This window comes from Schistocerca nitens, chromosome 1, assembly GCF_023898315.1.
Source record: "Schistocerca nitens isolate TAMUIC-IGC-003100 chromosome 1, iqSchNite1.1, whole genome shotgun sequence".
Lineage (NCBI taxonomy): Eukaryota > Metazoa > Arthropoda > Insecta > Orthoptera > Acrididae > Schistocerca > Schistocerca nitens.
The window spans coordinates 1,006,646,990-1,006,665,211 of NC_064614.1; the positions used below are offsets into that span (position 1 = coordinate 1,006,646,990).

The window sequence follows — 18,222 nt, forward strand, 5'->3', positions numbered from 1 at the left end:
TCGGATGTCACTATGACAATATTTGGTGATCTGTCCAGCGGCGGACCTGGTTAGAGAGATGTAGATTGGTCATCAGAGATGCTGTTTTACTTACATATTACTTTTATCCTTCATTTTTACATCTTTAAGAAGTTATTTTTTCGTTTTCCAATAACTTTTTGTGTAATTCTGTGTTTGTATTTTAGTCAAGTGACTCTGAATGTGTCTGGTTTTAGTTGATATTAATAGTTGCGGTTGATCTATATAGGTCAAGGGAAATGTGTGATTGCTGTGGTTGTGGTGGTGTAGCAGAATATTGTAATTTAAGTTTTTTATATTGTTTGTTTTAGGATGATGCAATTTTTTTTTAATTGTATATTTAGCGTGTCCCCAGCCAAGACCCCCAGCTTTTCATGATTGTCCCATTAGTTTCATTCTATATTTGGGGTGAGACATTAAAGTGTCATTTTTATTCTTGTTCACATTTTCGTTGGCATGTCTCAGTAGTGATGTCACTGTCCACATATTGTATATGCTGGAACTAGCCGTTTACACCATATCGATGACATCATGGGTCAGAGTAGACAGATGGATTTAATGCCCCTTTGTAGATTGATTGCACTGCCCCAATATTTGACCAATAAACTGAAGTCTACCGCCTGCTTTACCCACGATTGAGCCCCTGTGATCTTTCCATTTCATAATCCTATAAAGTGTTATACCCAGGTATGTGTATGAGTTGGCTGCTTCCAACAGTGATTCATTGATATTATTGTCATAGGATACTATGTGTTTTCATTTTGTGAAGTGCACAATTTTACATTTTTGAACATTTAAAGCAAGTTGCCAATCTTTGCACCACTTCGAAATCTTATCGAGATGTGACTGAATATTTATGCCACTTCTTTCAGATAGTTCTTCATTATAGATAACTGCATCATTTGCAAAAGGCCTGATGTTGCTATTAATATTGTCTGCAAGATCATTAATATAAAACATGAACAACAAGAATCCCAACATACTGATCTGGCAATGACTCTCCATCCAAGATAACATGCTGCATCCTCCCTATGAAAACGTCCTTAATCCAGCCACAAATTTCACTTGATACTCCATATGATCATTCTTTTGACAATATGCATAGGTGTGGTACTGAGTCAAATGCTTTTTGGAAATCAGGAAATACTGCATCTACATGACTGTCTTGATCCAGCTTTCAGAATGCTATGTGAGAAAAGAAAAGTGAGAGTTGGGTTTCACATGATAAATGTTTTCAGAATCTGTGCTGGCTGGCACTAATGAGGTCATTCTGTTAGATAGCTCACTATGTTTGACCTTCTAAATATATTATTACATCACTATGAACCGTTTCCCTTTATTATGGACCAAGTACAGTTACAACAAAAGGTTAGAGAAAGGGAGGCTAACATTTGATACCAGTATATCTTTTTCCAGGAAAAATCTCTAAATAAATTTTCTCACAATCTCTGAATGTTTGTCTGCACGTATCCAAGGCTCATATTCATGCTTATTGTTAACTGCACAACACAATACACTGCGAAGATCTGGCACTAACTGGTTGGCCAGCTGCAACAAAATGACAATGAGCCATGCATTTCCTCCGGGGTTACTTATACAGCTTCAGTGGTGACCATGAAATGGAGCAACTGTTTCTAAACTGTCAATGCACCTGCCTCTGTGTTCTCTTGGCACACTAAATGGAGTCTGGCACAATAAAGTCACAAAGGAGGAAGGTAGTAACAGACATCCCCCATGGTTCGGTATTAAGACCTATATCCTTTTCACTGTATGTAAATGTGTCATCAGCGTTGTCATTTTTGCAAATACCAAATGTACACTGATGACCTCCAATTGTATCTAAGTGCAAAACCGATGAACCTGAAGATGGCTATTAAGAACCTTAATACCAATCTTTATGCAGTATCAAAATAGGTGCAGAATATAGGGTTAATGCTCATCCCATTCAAAACCCAAGATGTAGTGTTTGACCATTCTATGCTCATTAGTGCAAAATATCAGGAATCCCCACCATCTTTAACCCTAAATTGGACAAAGATCAACTTGTCTCCTTCAGTAGAGAGTCTATGAGCAATAACAGATGAAAATTTCAATTGGACGGAGCTTGTAACTTCAATGTGCAAGAAAACGTAAGCATCTCTCCATGCCCTACAAAAATATAAAAAACTATTCCATCTTGACCTGAAAAAGAAACTGGTACAAATACTTATAATTATTGATTACAGTGATATATCCTGAGAGGCTTTAGCCAGGAAAGCTCACAGTTCCTGATTGTGATTGCCTGTGTTCAGTATATCTGTGATATCTGACTTTTTGATAGTATTTCATCATCATATGTTCAGCAATCCTGGCTGCCCACAGACAAGAATAGATTTTCCCATACCCTCTATCTTCTCTATGTCTTATTAATGAACACTGTCTCCCATATCATTCCTTGACCTTAATGCTATTACCAGAACAACATGGCGCAAACACCCCTTCACATCAGAGCAAAATCCTTTCCGTCCCACTCCATTGTTCAGCCACTTTCTTGAAATCCTTCTCAGTAGCAGAACCCTTAGAGAATTGAATAACATCTCCAGCTTCAGAAGACAGTTAATGACATATCTACTGAAACAACAATAAGGATTATCATTGTTCCTGTACATGCTAGTTCCCTTGTACATCTTTCCCGGCCAGATCTTCCTGTTATCACAGTATCCTCGGATGGTGCAGTCTCCTTAAATTTCCTTTCCCCAGAACTCGCTGAATCAGATGATTATAAAAATGTAAAATTTTTTTGTATACAGTTGCATAACATTATGGCTGCCACATGAAAAAGAATGATTGCACTCCATGTGTGAGTTTGGAGCTGAGGTCCCTGTTGTACAGTGTTCTATGTTTTACACACAATCTGCTCCATATACTTTATCATATAAAACATAGTTTTGTTCTTCATTGCTACACAAACTAAGGACATCCGTTGGTGGTACACCTCTGTCTTGATTAGAACTAGGCCTAAGAACTGAATAAAGCTCTTGTATTCTGTCCAAGAGAAACATTTATCCTAAAAAGACCTAATAGTAATATTGGAAATCATTGGGATTGGACCATCCAAGTAACCTCATACTGAAAATATTCGGGTGCAGACTATACTGTGTGTCATTTGAAGGGCAACAAATCCATCATATTCATGTGTGATTATCCCCATCCTGCTGAGCAACTCCTTGAGCTCTGTATTTATGTGTTCAACAGAGTTCTTTGTCCAAGGATTGTCATATTGCTGACAGAGTGACAGTCATCACATTAGTGTGAAGGGCATTATCAGCAGTGTGGCTGATGTTAGATTCAGCTGCATGATTGACATTATTCATGCCCGTCTTTTCCCAGTAATTACTACATAATCTTGTTGGAAATATCTTTCCACAGAGAGTCAAAATCACAAATGATTTTGCTGGATCTGTACTCTGTTATTGTAATTGACATGATCACAGTTCTTTTGCTGTTTTACTGTTTAAAAATCCGGACTATTATTTTAAAAAAAGTTTTATGTTTCTACTTACATTAAACAAAAGGTAGAAACTAATATGTTGACATGCTGTAAAACAATGTACATAGTTTGGAGCGAATTATTAATGCCAGTGTACACACTCACAACATACAGAGGAAGAACAATGTATGAAGTGCTTCATGAATATATAGAAGTACACCTCACAAATTTAAAATGCTTGAAGAATGACCTCAGTACCTGGATATCAAGTTACCAAGAAATCTGCCTAAAAACCTGCATGTTAGTGTGCATGACACTAACTTTAAACAGGAACTCAAATATTATATGGTGGAAAAGGGATTTTATAATGTTAGAAAGTGCTTATTACATTAAATTTGTATGTATTATTGTTTACAATCGATGATGATTGTGCAATCAAAATAATTAGGAAGTTCATAATAATGAATGTTTTCTGTTTTTGATATGTCCTGTATTGCACATGTTTATGAAGAATCAAATAAAATTCAGTTCAGAACAATTATAGTTAAATAGCTAATATGCTTCTAACTCATTGCCATTTTTTTTTATATAACTTGTTATGTAGAGACCATATTGTGTAATCCAACCTAGATATGGCATGTAAATATTGGCGTATTACTTCATTTATATCTTCTGTAATCTTGACTGATTTTTTTTTCTTGTTTATTGTCAGGCCACCATGCATATCCAGATGGCTGCTCGCTTCTTGTTGGTGCGCAGCTCTCCCAGCAGGGTCATTTCAGTGAGCCAGACAAGGCATCTCTCTACCAAAGCTGCACAGTCTGTTGAACTGACTTCAGAAAGATACCCAGATGTCAGAAGAGGAAATTTTAGTAAACTCAATCCAGGGCATATTAGTTTCTTTGAGAGCATTCTAGGGAAAAACCGTGTCTTAACTGATCGAGCTGATGTAGAGAGTTACAATGTGGACTGGATGAAGATGGTTAGAGGTAAGTTTTTTGATTGTTTTCCATTACTTGAAAAAAATGTGTTGTTGTTTTATCTTATTCTTAAAACTATCTGTAGACATTTAGTAGAATGAGTATGGGGAAGTTATTCAGCATGCAAATCCTGGTACACAACTTCTTCAATACCAAGTGTAGGTCTATCCTTACATGCCTGTGGCCAAGAGTTGAAGCTTCTACCAGTTTTGCCTTAGCAAAAGACATGAGATCACGCAAGAAAGAGGAGTAATGGATGGTATTTCCTTACTCCAGGGGTGGGCAAATAGTGGCCAGCGGGCCACATGCAGCCCGCTAGTTGTTATTATGTGGCCCGCCAGGACTTATAGAAAAATTCGCCTTGACTCGAAATTTCCTTCCCGTGCATGAGCTAAGATTTCCACTAGGATGGCCAGATGAATGTGCATGTGCAGTGTAGATACTAATCGTACAGTGCTTTCCCAGTTGATCTGGTTTATTTCCACGTTGTCTGTGCAATAATAAATATATACATTTCCAACTTTAGTGGAACCATGAACACTCTAAAAATAAATTTAAAACCAGTGATTAATATCGTCTGTTTAATGAAGAATGGACAAACACATACTTCCTTGTTGACACATGGAATGAAGCAGTTTGTTTATGATGTCTTGAAAAGATAGCCATGTTTAAGGAGTACAATCCAAAACAACATTACACAATGAAACATAGCAAATTTCCCAGGGAAGGATGTAAAATAAAAGCTGTGTTGTGTGTGAAAAGGCTGAAGAAGCAACAAACATTATTTACAAAGCAATCAGCACTTCAGAATAACACTACAGAAGCAAGTGTCAGGGTAGCATGCAACAAGCCTTTTTCAGATAGATATTAAGCTGTGTATGGTAGAGTGTGCAAGCATATTGTGTCCTGATGTTGTAAGCAAATTTGAAAGTGTTTCATTGCCAAGAAGGACTGTAATGTGGTGTATTAACTTAACTAGTGATGAACTCACAGAACAGCTGAGGACTGAAAGCAAAGGTGTACTAATCCTTATCCATGCAATTAATGAAAATTCCATCATCACAGTGGAATTACTTGACCTAGAATCAGTTAAAAGTTAGAACCAATGCTCAGGGCTTGCTTGAATATGCTCTGAGTTTTGCAGAGAAAATCGACTTGTTCTGCAACAAAATGGTAAGCATTACAACAGTGAGTCCAGTGCTTTCTGTGAAAAAAATGAAGATATGGTGAAACTTTTAAAAACTAGTTACAAGTACAAGAAACATAGTGGGATATTTTTTTTTTCCATTGCATTTTAGTTCTGGAGAGTCTTTGTAAAGCTGGTCTGAACATAAAACATGTGGTAGATCCTATTGTTAGTGTTGTGAACACAATCAGAGCAAGGGCACTCTACCACCAACAGTTTGAATATCTTCATAATGATGTGGAGTCAACGTATGAAGATGTAATTGGCGAAAACAGAGTGAGGTGGTTGAGCCAGGGCATTACATTAAAAAGAGTCTGGACATTGCTGAATGAAATCCTATATTTCTGGGTAAAAATGTGATATATCAGGATTTGGTTACAAAAATAGAATGTGAGAAGTGGAGATATGAGATGATGTTCACAGCTGATATAAATATATATTTATGAGAGATTTCATGAACTGAATATGGCAGTGCAGTGAAAGAGTTTGTTTGCACATGAAATCTGGTTGAATGTGAAATTATTCAAAGCAAAATTAGGTCTATTTGCAAAGCAAGCAAGTGAAGGCAGTTTTTGTCGTTTTCCTTTATTAGGAATTCAAAGAGTTTGAAAGTGTTTCTACTGAGATTAGGGAGCATTGCAGAGTTTGGAGGAAGAGTTCAGAAGAAGATTTCAAGACTTAAGAAAATTGAGCCACAGCTCAATTTGCTATCTTATCCCATCACAACTGATATTAATGTAACACATGAGGAGCTGCTGCTTGGAGTTATTGACATGCACTTGGATTGCACTGGAAAGAAATGTTACATGTTGTGCCAGAAAGAAATGCTTAATGTTATGACATTGGATGACTTTCACAAATCATCAGCAGCTGAAAAATTTCCATGTATGAAGAAATTTGCTGTGAAATGTGCTACATATATTTGTGAGCAAAGTTTAAATTTTTATAATCAACTTGAGTAAATATTGATGCTCCTTGACAGACATTCACTTGCAGACTGTGATGAGAATCTCAACAAGCAGTCTCACTCCTAATATCTAAAAACTGTAAGAAAGTGTGATAGGATACATTTGACTCCTTAAACTGATTCTAAAATTAAATTTGCTTTCAGACATAGATTAAAAAACTAGCAAAATAAATAAATTGCATAATATGACTATATATTTATTGAATTTTTATGGTACAATTTATACCTTTTCTGAAATGCAAATTTAATTAATGAACGTAACCTTTTAAAAGGTGAGGCCCTCCACTAACCTCCGCTTCAACAAGTGACCCCGGGCTGAAACAGTTTCCCACCTCTGCTTTACACTGTATTCTTTCTGCTGCCCCATGTTCCTGCTGTCTCTGCCCACCGACAACACAGGATTCAAGATGCTCTCTGAGAGCTTCTAATATTCACAAGGCGACATAGCTAAGTCATCATATCTGACATAAAACTGATGCCCTAGTCTCTGATGGCAGCTTCTGGTGTGTAATTTTGAATAACTATTGCGTCACCACAGTTCATCTTATGAATTCCCTTTATCAGTTGCAGGCTGCGTCTTGGGAGTAAACTATTGGCAATTGGTTCAAAGTTCCACTCACTCTGACATTCTTCAAGGGTTGTACCAGGATGTTTCGTCGCACAAAGCGTGTGACTGAGCATCTCTGCATTCATGTGAGCATTGCCAAGTCAGTGTATTACTGCAGTTTGTAATCATACTCACTCAATCACAACAACCAACTCATTAGATGGCTTCAGAAATCCTCAAATCCAAGTGGGCATTTAAAAGCAGCATGGTTTACAACCAGTTTGAAATTGCACCCTTACATTTAGCAATGGAAACGTATTACACCATGTATTAGACTCAGCATTTCTGTTTCTGAACGGGTGTAATCCTGCTCATCGTTGATTCAGCTTCCATTATCTGTTGGTTCCAAGGTATTCCCTTCCATTCACCTCTTGGCTCAGCACACATCCTAAAGTACAGTTTCTTGCATCGCCTGGCAAGATGAATTGGTGTCTGCTGCTGCACAATGGGCTGCCAATGCTAGACATTTTAGGCTGAACAGATCGGTATTTGATGTTGTTGAGTCCACATTTTTTTTCCCTTTACCATTCCTGTAAGTGCATGAGTTTTTCCTTGGCGCAGTGTCGTGAGCAGGTTCCTGGAAGTGAATTTTGTGCACCCACCTTCTCTTCCAGGCTATTCGTTTCGACTGTTTCCAAACTGTCTGTCAGGTTACCATGTGATTCCCATGAAAATTTTCAATTCCAGGGAACATGCTGGTTGACTGGTCTGAAGAACACAACCGCCATCATGTTTTTGATGCTAAAGGTCATTGTACATTTCTTTCTGGTGCCTGGAGGACAGATCACACCCTGATTTATGTTTTGTGCCCTCTGACAACAATGGCCCACTGTTACCAGTGTCAACGAAAGTTCTGGGCAACTTCCCACATAGGCAATATCATCCAGTTCTTCTCGAATTAGATACAAGCATACCTGTCATAAAATCATTTCCCAGATCTACATAGAACTTTAAAAGAGCCGACTGGTGTGAATTTTTGAAAATCTGGACAAATGTGTGGGATAGATCCTACCAATAATCACAAATAATATGAGATGTATTGAAGCTATTCTATCTGCAGCAAAAAAAAAAAAAAATATGCAACCCAAGGAGCTTCCGAAAGGAATATATAGCTGGATGAATGGAAAAGTTCAAAACTTGGTACAGACAGTTTTGTGAAATCAGTGACTGTGAAATAGCTGACAAACTTGTACACAATACAGATGCTGTTCATTATATGCAACGGACTGAAACAGTTGAGGCCTTAAGCTTCCGCACATCAAAGGAAAAAATCTGGTCTCTGCTGAAAAAACTTGGAGGTGCCAACCCACCAGACTGCAGGAAGGAGGCTGTTACTTCCAAGCAAGTAGCACATAACATTGTGACCATGTCTAGAACTCATAAGATTCAATCACACACAATTAATGTCAAAAAGGAATTGAAGACTCTCAAATTAGCCTGTAAACTTGAGTCAGACTACTGCAGACCATTCAGCAACGCAGAATAATGATGGCTCTCAAAGAAAAGGAAGTGGGGAAAGCACCTGGTTTTGACAGCATTCATTCAGAATCCTTAATCCACATGGGAAGCATGCAACAAATTGGCTAGCCGTATTCTTTACTGATGTCCTCCAAACTCATAATGTTCCCCACAACGTGAAAAGAGCAAAAATCACAGCTATTTTAAAATCAGGTCAACCAAATGACAAACCACAAATCTACTGACCCATTACTTTACTTGCCACTGTATATAAACTTTTGGAAAGAATGAATACTGTATAACAGAATCAGCCACAAAATTTTTCAAAATCTCTCCAAACTAGATCTAACGGTGGCCTGTGATACTGTTTGGAAGCAAGGCGTTATGTTCAAACTTTAAGGAATCATGCCATTTCTTAAAATTGGAAACCTCATCAGTGCTATGTTAAGCAGTAGAAGCTTCCAAGTTCTAATGGGTAATAAGTTGAGTTCTCTAACGAAGCTTAACAATTGCCTTCCACAAGGATCAGTGCTAGCCCCTTTTCTGTTTTCTCTGTGTACAGCAGACGTGCATAAGACAACATTAAGGAAGTTTGGATATGCTGATGATTTGAGTCTTGCTGCGACTCACAAAGACCTGGTTGTTACTGAGTCTGTCTTTACTGAAGACCTACAAATTGTTGGCCAATACATCTGGAACTGGAGGTTGCAGCAAAATGCTGCCAAAACAGAAGACCAGCTTCCACTGTAACAACAGGCTTGCAAACAAGGAAATAAAGGTATATCCTCTTTAAGGGAAACAGCTGTGCCCTAACAATAGTCTATGTTATCTAGAGGTCACTCTAGACAGGATGCTCAGCTTCAAAGAGCACTTACTGAAAACTGCTACTAAGAGGAAGTCAAGAAACTACATCTTACAGAAGATTAGTGGCATCGCAGGGGCCCAGCGGCACCAACACAGAGGACATCTACACTTGGACTGTTATACCCTGTGGCAATATATTGCACTGCAGTCTGGATCAACAGCCCATACACCAGACTCTTCGATACACAGCTCAACCAGAGTATGCGCTTCATCACAGGAATAATCAGAAATACTCTAACTTTCTGCCCAACTATTCTCAGCCACTTAGCTCCCACACTTTTGTGCCATGAAGCTGCTCTCAAGTGGGAGTTTACCAAAATAGCTGGTGATCCATACATCCCTATACATGAGGACATTCTTGTACTCAGTAAAAACAGACTTTACTTCTGTCCCTCACCTCTACAAGGTGCAAAATCTGTGGTTGACAATGGAGTAACAACAGCAGACAGAATATAGACAGAAATACGACAGAAAAACGCCACCCCAGAACAGTTGAAGATTTCGTGCGTCTCAACCAGGTCACCAGGGTTTTGAAGAGCATCACAAGATCTGGTCTACACTCAACAAAATAAGAACAAGTAGCGGAAGATGTGCTGACTCAGTGTACAGATGGGGATTAACAACATTGCCCAGCTGTGACTGGTGCAGAATGACAAACTGTTCAGCACATCATATGTATGTGCCAGAATCGATCCTTTACTGGCCATTTAGTTGTGTATGTTCAGCAGTTGTACATAAGCTTGTGACCTTCTGTGCTTTGTAAACATTGTAAATTTAACTGACTTATAATCATGTCTTTATTTTCTATGTGTTAAATATCTCTGTATTTATAGTTAAAGAAAAAAATGTTTCCTTGTGTGACGTAACACTAGCCATCTACTAAATAAAATGAATAATGCTGATGGGCACTATAAAACCCAAATATCCTTCTAAGACAAGTTTATGTTCCTAAAAAATACAGAAGCAAATTGTAGATTATGATAAGTGTATCAAAAATAAATAGATTTATGTGCAGAAATAGTAAAAGGTATGTAATTATACGTGGAATATGCACTGTTTTTATTGCTCTTTTTAATTAGAATTTTCTTTTCTGAGGATGGTTCTAGAAGGAATAGAAAAATGAGGCACAAGAAAATTGATCATTTAAAAATTCAGTTAAAGATAAATGTTTAATAGGGGTAAATGTAGGCTCAGCAGAAATATTACATCGTTGTTCCTCTGCTTAATGTTGTTAGTACAGTTGTACTAGAGCAGAAAGACTTTTGAAAGTTATTATTATTATTGGCTCAAATATACTTTTCAAATATGTTTCAGGAGCTAGTGAAGTTGTATTAAAACCAAAGACAACAGAAGAAGTTTCCAAAATTTTGAAGTTCTGCAATGAGGAGAACTTGGCTGTTTGTCCTCAAGGGGGCAATACTGGTCTTGTAGGAGGAAGTGTCCCAGTTTTTGATGAAGTTATTCTCTCTACTACCCTTATGAACGAAATAATAAGTATTGATGAAGTTTCAGGTGAGTGACCAAACTAATATTTTAAAAGCAATATTGTTTATCTTTCAAAGAAATATTAGATCATAAGAATGTATTAAAACATTCTCAGACTGAACATTTAGGTTTATTTTTGTTTACAATTATCTCTTTCTGTATGTATGATTGGCCTGGTGACTTTGACACTGTTATTTCAAGATAGATTCCAGTTCTTAAGGCCATCAGATAACTTTCATGCATAATCGGAATTCACTAAGTGCTAATGTAGTGTCATTTTTCTGTAGTTGTATATCGTATGAAACAGATTAAATTTCTTCTTAGGCTTCCTTCATTCAGTTTTCCTCTTGCAACACATCAGGAAATCATGGAATACATGAAGAAGCTCAAGATTTTTGAGATACCTCTTGAAATTTGTACAGGGCCAAATATATTTGGTTAAGTGCACATAGTTAAATACTCAGCAGTCACTATTATATGGCCACTGTTTTTCTTTATTTACGACTGTTCATTCTCTCTGGTGAATATAGTGTAAAGAATACCACAGCCATAATCTTGACCATAATGAAGATTTAAGCAGGCTGCTACTGTTTGAGTCTAAAGACTGACAACCAACCATTGTAAGTGGAAACCCTTCTGTAGCATTTCATAATGCAAAAGGCTGAAACTGGCAATGCAAAATTATATGGAATCACAATTAGAAAATAATTTTTTTCTTTCTTCATATATTAACATCATTTGGAAAATTCACTGTAGTTGACATATGTTGAATTAATACTTAAAACTAAAGTTTTTCACAAAGACTATTGATTTTTGTGGGACTTGAAACTGAAGCTTTTCGGAAGAAAGGGTAACATAATGGAACACGAATTATGTAGTGGTAAGAACTTCCAGGCAAAAAGAGGGAAAAAATAATAAAACAGACATAGGTAAATGATGTTTCTTTCTCTGTTGTGCAAAGAAAAAGTGCATCATACACAGAGCCCTTCTGAGGAAAGAGCCACAATGGTGTTATTTACATAGGCCAGATAGTTTGCAGTAAGCCACAAAATGAGTTATCTGTCCCAGGAAAAATTTATATGCCTCCTCCTCAGCATATCTGCTTCCTCATATTCCCAACCCCGTAAATAACCTATTCTTCAACAGTTGTCATACGTCCTTAACTCAGAGCTAGCCTTCAGGCACAACCACTACAGAACAGTCTGTTTTTGTATAATTTATTATCTGCTACACCACCAAACACTACAATTTCCCAAAAATTTCATAAGTATGTTGTGAATTTGGTTGACAGAGGACCTGGTTTCATTTCCTTCTCTGACAGCTTAGTAAATTACTTCCCAAATGTTACTGTATACATTGGAGGAAAACTTTAACTAATCATCAAAATGTTCAAGTGTATATATTACGTGATGGTCTAAACCTGTTTGCTTATATAGTTTCTAAGTTAATTCAGCATGAGAGGCAGAGACTCACAACTGAGTCCTGATGCCGTATCCCACTTTAAGTAGCACTTTCTCCAATCAAAAGCTCTACTGAGGCCCTGACTTCATCCTGAGATCCTGACTTCATCCACACTCCATCATTTTTCCTGCTACCCATCCCTTCTCAACAAGTCATCTTATATCTTAGCTACTGTTTTCAGTTTTGTATGTTAAATTGTGTTTAATTATTTGAATTGGGTTATATCATAGAGTTTGAGTCATCCTGTCCACAGATATTCTCAAGGAACATATAGCATCTGTGCCACGCAAAAGTATTAATTTCAGATAATACTTGTGTTTTAGACCATACCAATATATTAATAATCTTGAAAATGTTATCTTGATTATCAGTGTGGACAAACTATTCTGGGCTTGACCAAAACATGTAGAAGATGAATTAATTTTGTTTTTGTTATAAGAGCATTCACTAATCATTCTAATCTTACAAATTCTTAGAAATAATTTTACATTGTCTTGCAAATGTTCATTTATCAACCTTTTCTGAATATATTATTTATTTATTTATCTTCAAATGGTTTTTCTGTATACTTTATCTTCACTGCTTCTGTAATAACACTACACATTTTGGACAGTTTCCAGTGTCTGGCTGGGTCTGTTTGAAACATAAGCCTCTCCTTGTCTTCTGTCTCGTCACCATCTCTCCATCTTCACCTTGGTCCAGTCTTCTCCTTTCTTCTGTATGCATTCCTCCACTCCTTTCAGCCATCTGCCTCTTGGTCTTCCTCTTGGTCTCTTTCCTTCCAGTTTCATCTTGTGTATCCTCCTGGGTATCGTCTTCTTATCCATTCGCTTAAGGTGCCAATACCATCTCAGCCTTGATTTCTCAGTCTCCTCCTGTAATGGTTCCACCTTCATTAACTCTCTGATCCTGTCATTTCTTAACCTGGCTGCCTTTGCCTCTCCAATACTGTTCCTCAAGTATTTCATCTCACTCACTTGTAATTTGCTTTTCTCTCTTCCTTTCGTAAGCCATATGTCAGGATCGGGACATAGTATGACTGGTATATAACCTTTTTACTGATTTGGATTTGGGGTACATCCTTGCTCCATATCAGGCTTCTGACACTCTTCACTCTTCTGAAATGCTACTGATCCACCCCCCCACCCCCCCCCCCCCCCGACTCATTTAATTCTCTGTCATTTTTCCCATCTTTCTGTATCAGGCTTCCTAGCTGCTTGAAACTCTCAACTCTCCTCAACCGTTCCCCACCAATTGTTATTTCAGTTGTTCCTCTCTCCTTTGTTCTTGTTATGATAATCATCTCACTCTTACTTATACTAAATTTCATCCCATATTCTTATACTGTTCATTCCCATACTTCCAACTGCTCTTGTACTTCCTCCTCCTTATTCCCCCAATCATCAGATCATTTGCAAACACCATAGCTTTTATCTTTCCTGCACCAATTACTTATGCTACTGTATTCATTGTATCATCCATCACTACAATGAAGAGTAATGGGGAAAGTGTACTTTCCTGCCTCAAGCCATTCTTCTGTCCAGTCCAATCTGAGTTCTCTCCTACCACTTCCACACAGCTCACACTTCCATGGTACATTTCCATTATCTTCCAAATACTCTGTATTGCTACTCTTTGTTTCTCCAGGGCTTTCCACACTTTGCTTCTACGTATCGTACCATATGCTTTTTCAATGTCCAGGAAGGTCATTAGTAGATCTATTCCGTATTCATAGCGCTGTTCTTGCAGTTGTCTTACAACAAAAATTAAATCCACTGTGGATCTTCCTGTTCTGAAGTCATGTTGCTCTTCTCTCATCCCTCCTCCTAATTGTGCCTGAATTCGTGCTCCCAAAATTTTCTCAAAAATCTTTGCACAATGACTCATCAATGTTATCCCCCAATAGTTCTTGCACTCTTTTTCTATTTCTCTTCTTAAATATTGGGACAGTTATTCCCTTCTTCCAGTCTTCTGGGGTCATCTTCTGTCTCCACACAATTTTCATTACTTGATATAACCATTGTATCCCCACCGCTTCTGCTGTTATCACCATCTCTGCACTTAGCTCATCCAGGCCTGGTGACTTCCCTCCCTTCATCTTGCCCAATGCCTCTTCCACTTCTCCCCCTGTAATGTCTTTCTCTATTTGCTGTTCCTCCTCAGCTTGTTCCTCCTCACTCAGGTCTCCATTTGGGTTCAGGAGTTCTTCAAAATACTCCTTCCACATATTCTTGAGTTCCCCCTTATTCCCTACATCTTGGCCTCTTTTGTTCATAACTTGTTGTACTGTTCTTCCTCTTACTTTTAATCACTGTCCTCCATCATTCTGGTCCCCTGTTCTGTAACAACACATAAACTCTTTAATTCAGAAAGGAAAAAAAATCTTTAACTAACACGAATTTACTGCAATTCAGTTTCAATGCAGACATCTCATAACCCATTTAATGAAAATATAAAATAATAGCACCAAATTTATTTTTTACCGTTTTCTAACCTACATGTCACACCAATCACAAGCATTACATAAATCATATTTAGTAGGAATGGTTCAGTTCAACATCATTTACTTGCAAAATATTTGATCAGCCAAACATCTGCAACTGAGGAACATATTAATTGAACAAAAATCTGCTTCAGTTGTGAGTGATTTCTTATTTATTACACAATATTATGAAAAAAGATAGATTGCTCCTCACCATATAGCTGAAATGTTAAGTTGCAGATAGGTACAACGAAAAAACTGTCAAACAAATAAGCTTACTGCCAAAAAGGCTTTTGTTGCAATTGCACAAAACACACACACACACACACACACACACACACACACACACACACACACACACACACACACACACACACACACAATCACCACAGTCTCTGGCTGCTGAGGCCAGACTGTGAGCAGCAGTGCATGATGGGAGAAGAAATCTGGGTGGTGTGTATAAGGAGTAGGCTAGGGTGGGTAGGAGGAGGAATAGAAGGGTAGGGGTGGTAGACAGTAAAACACTGCTTGTGGGAGCATACATGGATGAGGTGGAGAGAGGGTGGTAGGGCAGCTAGGTGCAGTCAGGAGGTTAGACATAGGGCTAGAAGGGAAGGTGGGCAGTGGAAAAGCAGAGAAGTAAAAAGACTTGGTATGTTGATAGAATAGAGGGTTGTGTAGTGCAAAAGTGGGCACAGGGAAAGGGATAGATGGATGTACAACGCTCACTAACGAAAGTTGAGGCCAGAAAGGTTACTGGAATATAGGATATACTACAGGTAGAATTCCCACCTTCAGAAAGACTGATGTTGGTAAGAAGTATCCAATGACACAGGCTGTGAAGCAGTAATTAAAATTAAGAATGATGTGATGGGCAATGTGCTTAGCACCTGTGTGGTCTAGATGTTTCTTGGCCACAGTTTGTCAGTGGCCATTCAAGCGGACAGATGGCTTGTAGGTCATCAGGCCCATGTAGAATGCAGCAGAGTGGTTGCATATGCCTGCAATAGACCTAGATGCTAGACCTGTCCTGTACTTCCTCCCACCACCACCTGCTCCAGACTAGTTACAAGTATTACTTATCCCATCAGAGGCAGGGCTATCTGTGAAACCAGTTATGTGATCTACAAGCTGAGCTGCAACCACTGTGCTGCATTCTATATGGGATGAGGCAAAGGGGTTGGGAGCAGGGTTTTGTGTAGGGATGGACAAGGATACTGTGTATGTTCGGTGGGTGGTTGAATACCACCATGGGAGGAATGATAAGGATAGTGTGGAGGACAGTCCTCAGTTCAGTGCACAGCAAGAGGTCGTTGAATCCCTGACATAGAATGTGATTCATTTGCTCCAGCCCTGGGTGGTACTGGGTCATGAGGAGAATACTCCTCTTTGGCCAGATAGTGGGATTTTGGGAAGTGGAGCACGACGGAAGAAATAAGACATGATGTTTCTGTTTACAGTGTGTGAAGACCTCAGTGCGACTCTTGGTATATTTTGAGAGGGTCTGCTTGTCACTACAGATGTGTTGGACATGGGTGGCTAGGTTGTGTGGAAGGGACTTCTTGGTATGGAATGGGTGACAGTTGTCGAAGTGGAGGTATTGCTGCTTGTTGGTTGTTGGTAAGTTTGATTGGACAGAGGGACTGATGTAGCCATCTTTAAGGTAGATATCAACAGTGAGGAAGGTGACTTGTTGGGTTGAGGAGGACGGGGTGAAACAGATGAGGGAGAAGGTATTGAGGTCCTGGAGGAATGTGGTTGGGGTGTCCTCAGTCCATATCACAAAGATGTTATCAATGAATCTGGACCAGCAATGCCTCCAATTCAACAACAGTCACCCATTCCATACTAAGAAGTCTCTTCCATACTGCCTAGCCACCAATGGCTGTCGGAAGTGACGAGTAGCCCTCTCAAAATATACCAAAGGTCCCACTGAGGCCTTCACAAACCGTAATTACCCTCCCAATCTTGTACAGAAACAGGTCTCCCATGCCTTATCTCTACAGTTACCCCCACCTCCCAAAGCTCTACTGTCCAGCCACAAGGGAGCATTCCCCTCTTGATACAGTACCACCAGGACTGGAGCAACCGAATCACATTCTCCACCAGGGTTTCAACTACCTCTCGTTGTGCCCTGAAATGAGAAATGTGCTTCCCATTATCCATCCCATCTCTCTCACAGTGATTCCGCCACCCACCGAACTTACATAATATCTTCGTCTGTCCCTACACAACTCCTGCTCCTAACCCCTTGCCTCATGGCTCATACCCCAGAAATATACCTAGATGCAAGACCTGTTCCATACATCGTCCAACCACCACCTACTCCAATCCAGTCACAAGCATCACCTATCCCATCAGAGGCAGGGCTACTTGTGAAATCAGTCATGTGATCTACAAGCAAAGCTGAAACTACTGTGCTGCATTTTACACGGGCATGACAACCAACAAGCAGTCTGTCTGCGTGAATGGCCACCAACAAATTGTGGTCTAGAGACAGTTGAACCAAGCAGTTGTGGAGCACACTGCCCATCACAACATTCTTTATTTTAATGCTGCTTCACAGCCTGCACCATCTGGATCATTCCTGCCACAACCAACTTTTCTGAATTGTGCAGGTGGGAACTCTCCCTGCAGTATATCCAACATTCCTACCCCCCTGGCCTCAAACTTCATTAGTCATTGTCCTACACCCACCTCTTCACTTCCCTGTCCCAACTCAAGCACTACTGCCCTACCCTCTCTCCACCTAGTCGCTGTATGCTCCCACAAGCAGCACTTTACCATCTCCCACCCATATCTTGCTACCCCTCCTCCTCATCACTCCAGTCTACTTCTTACCCTCACCACCCAGATTGCGTCTCCCATCATGCACTGCTGCTCGCATTCTGGCCTTGGCAACCAGAAACTATGGTCATGTGTCTGTGAGTTTATTTGCGTGTATGTGTGTTTGTGTATGTTATCTGATTCCAACTAAGGCCTTTTTGCCCAAATCTTACTTGTTTGATGGTCTTTTTGTTATGCCTGTTCTTTTCATAATAGTGTCATTATTCCATCCTGGATTTTCTATTGTTTTATTTATTACACAACTGGCTTTGAAGCCTAAAGTTCCATTTTCAGGTGCCATCCACTGCAAACAAGTGCAGGAGCTACTAGCTTACAAGATATAAGCTACTAGCTTACAAGATCTTATGTAGGGGCCCACACCCATGCCAGAAAAGTGCATGGGACTGGGACAAAGATGC

At 39.1% G+C, this 18,222-nt stretch overlaps 1 protein-coding gene across 3 annotated transcripts in view; it reads left to right on the plus strand.

The window, feature by feature from the left end:
• Positions 1 to 18,222, plus strand: part of LOC126195463 (D-2-hydroxyglutarate dehydrogenase, mitochondrial) — a 74,769-nt gene that overhangs the window by 10,176 nt on the left and 46,371 nt on the right. For all 3 annotated transcript variants that reach the window (XM_049934100.1, XM_049934093.1, XM_049934107.1), the window contains exons 2-3: positions 4,200 to 4,476; positions 10,864 to 11,061. In XM_049934100.1, coding sequence (XP_049790057.1) covers positions 4,200 to 4,476; positions 10,864 to 11,061 — 475 coding nt within the window. The remainder of the gene's footprint in view (positions 1 to 4,199; positions 4,477 to 10,863; positions 11,062 to 18,222) is intronic.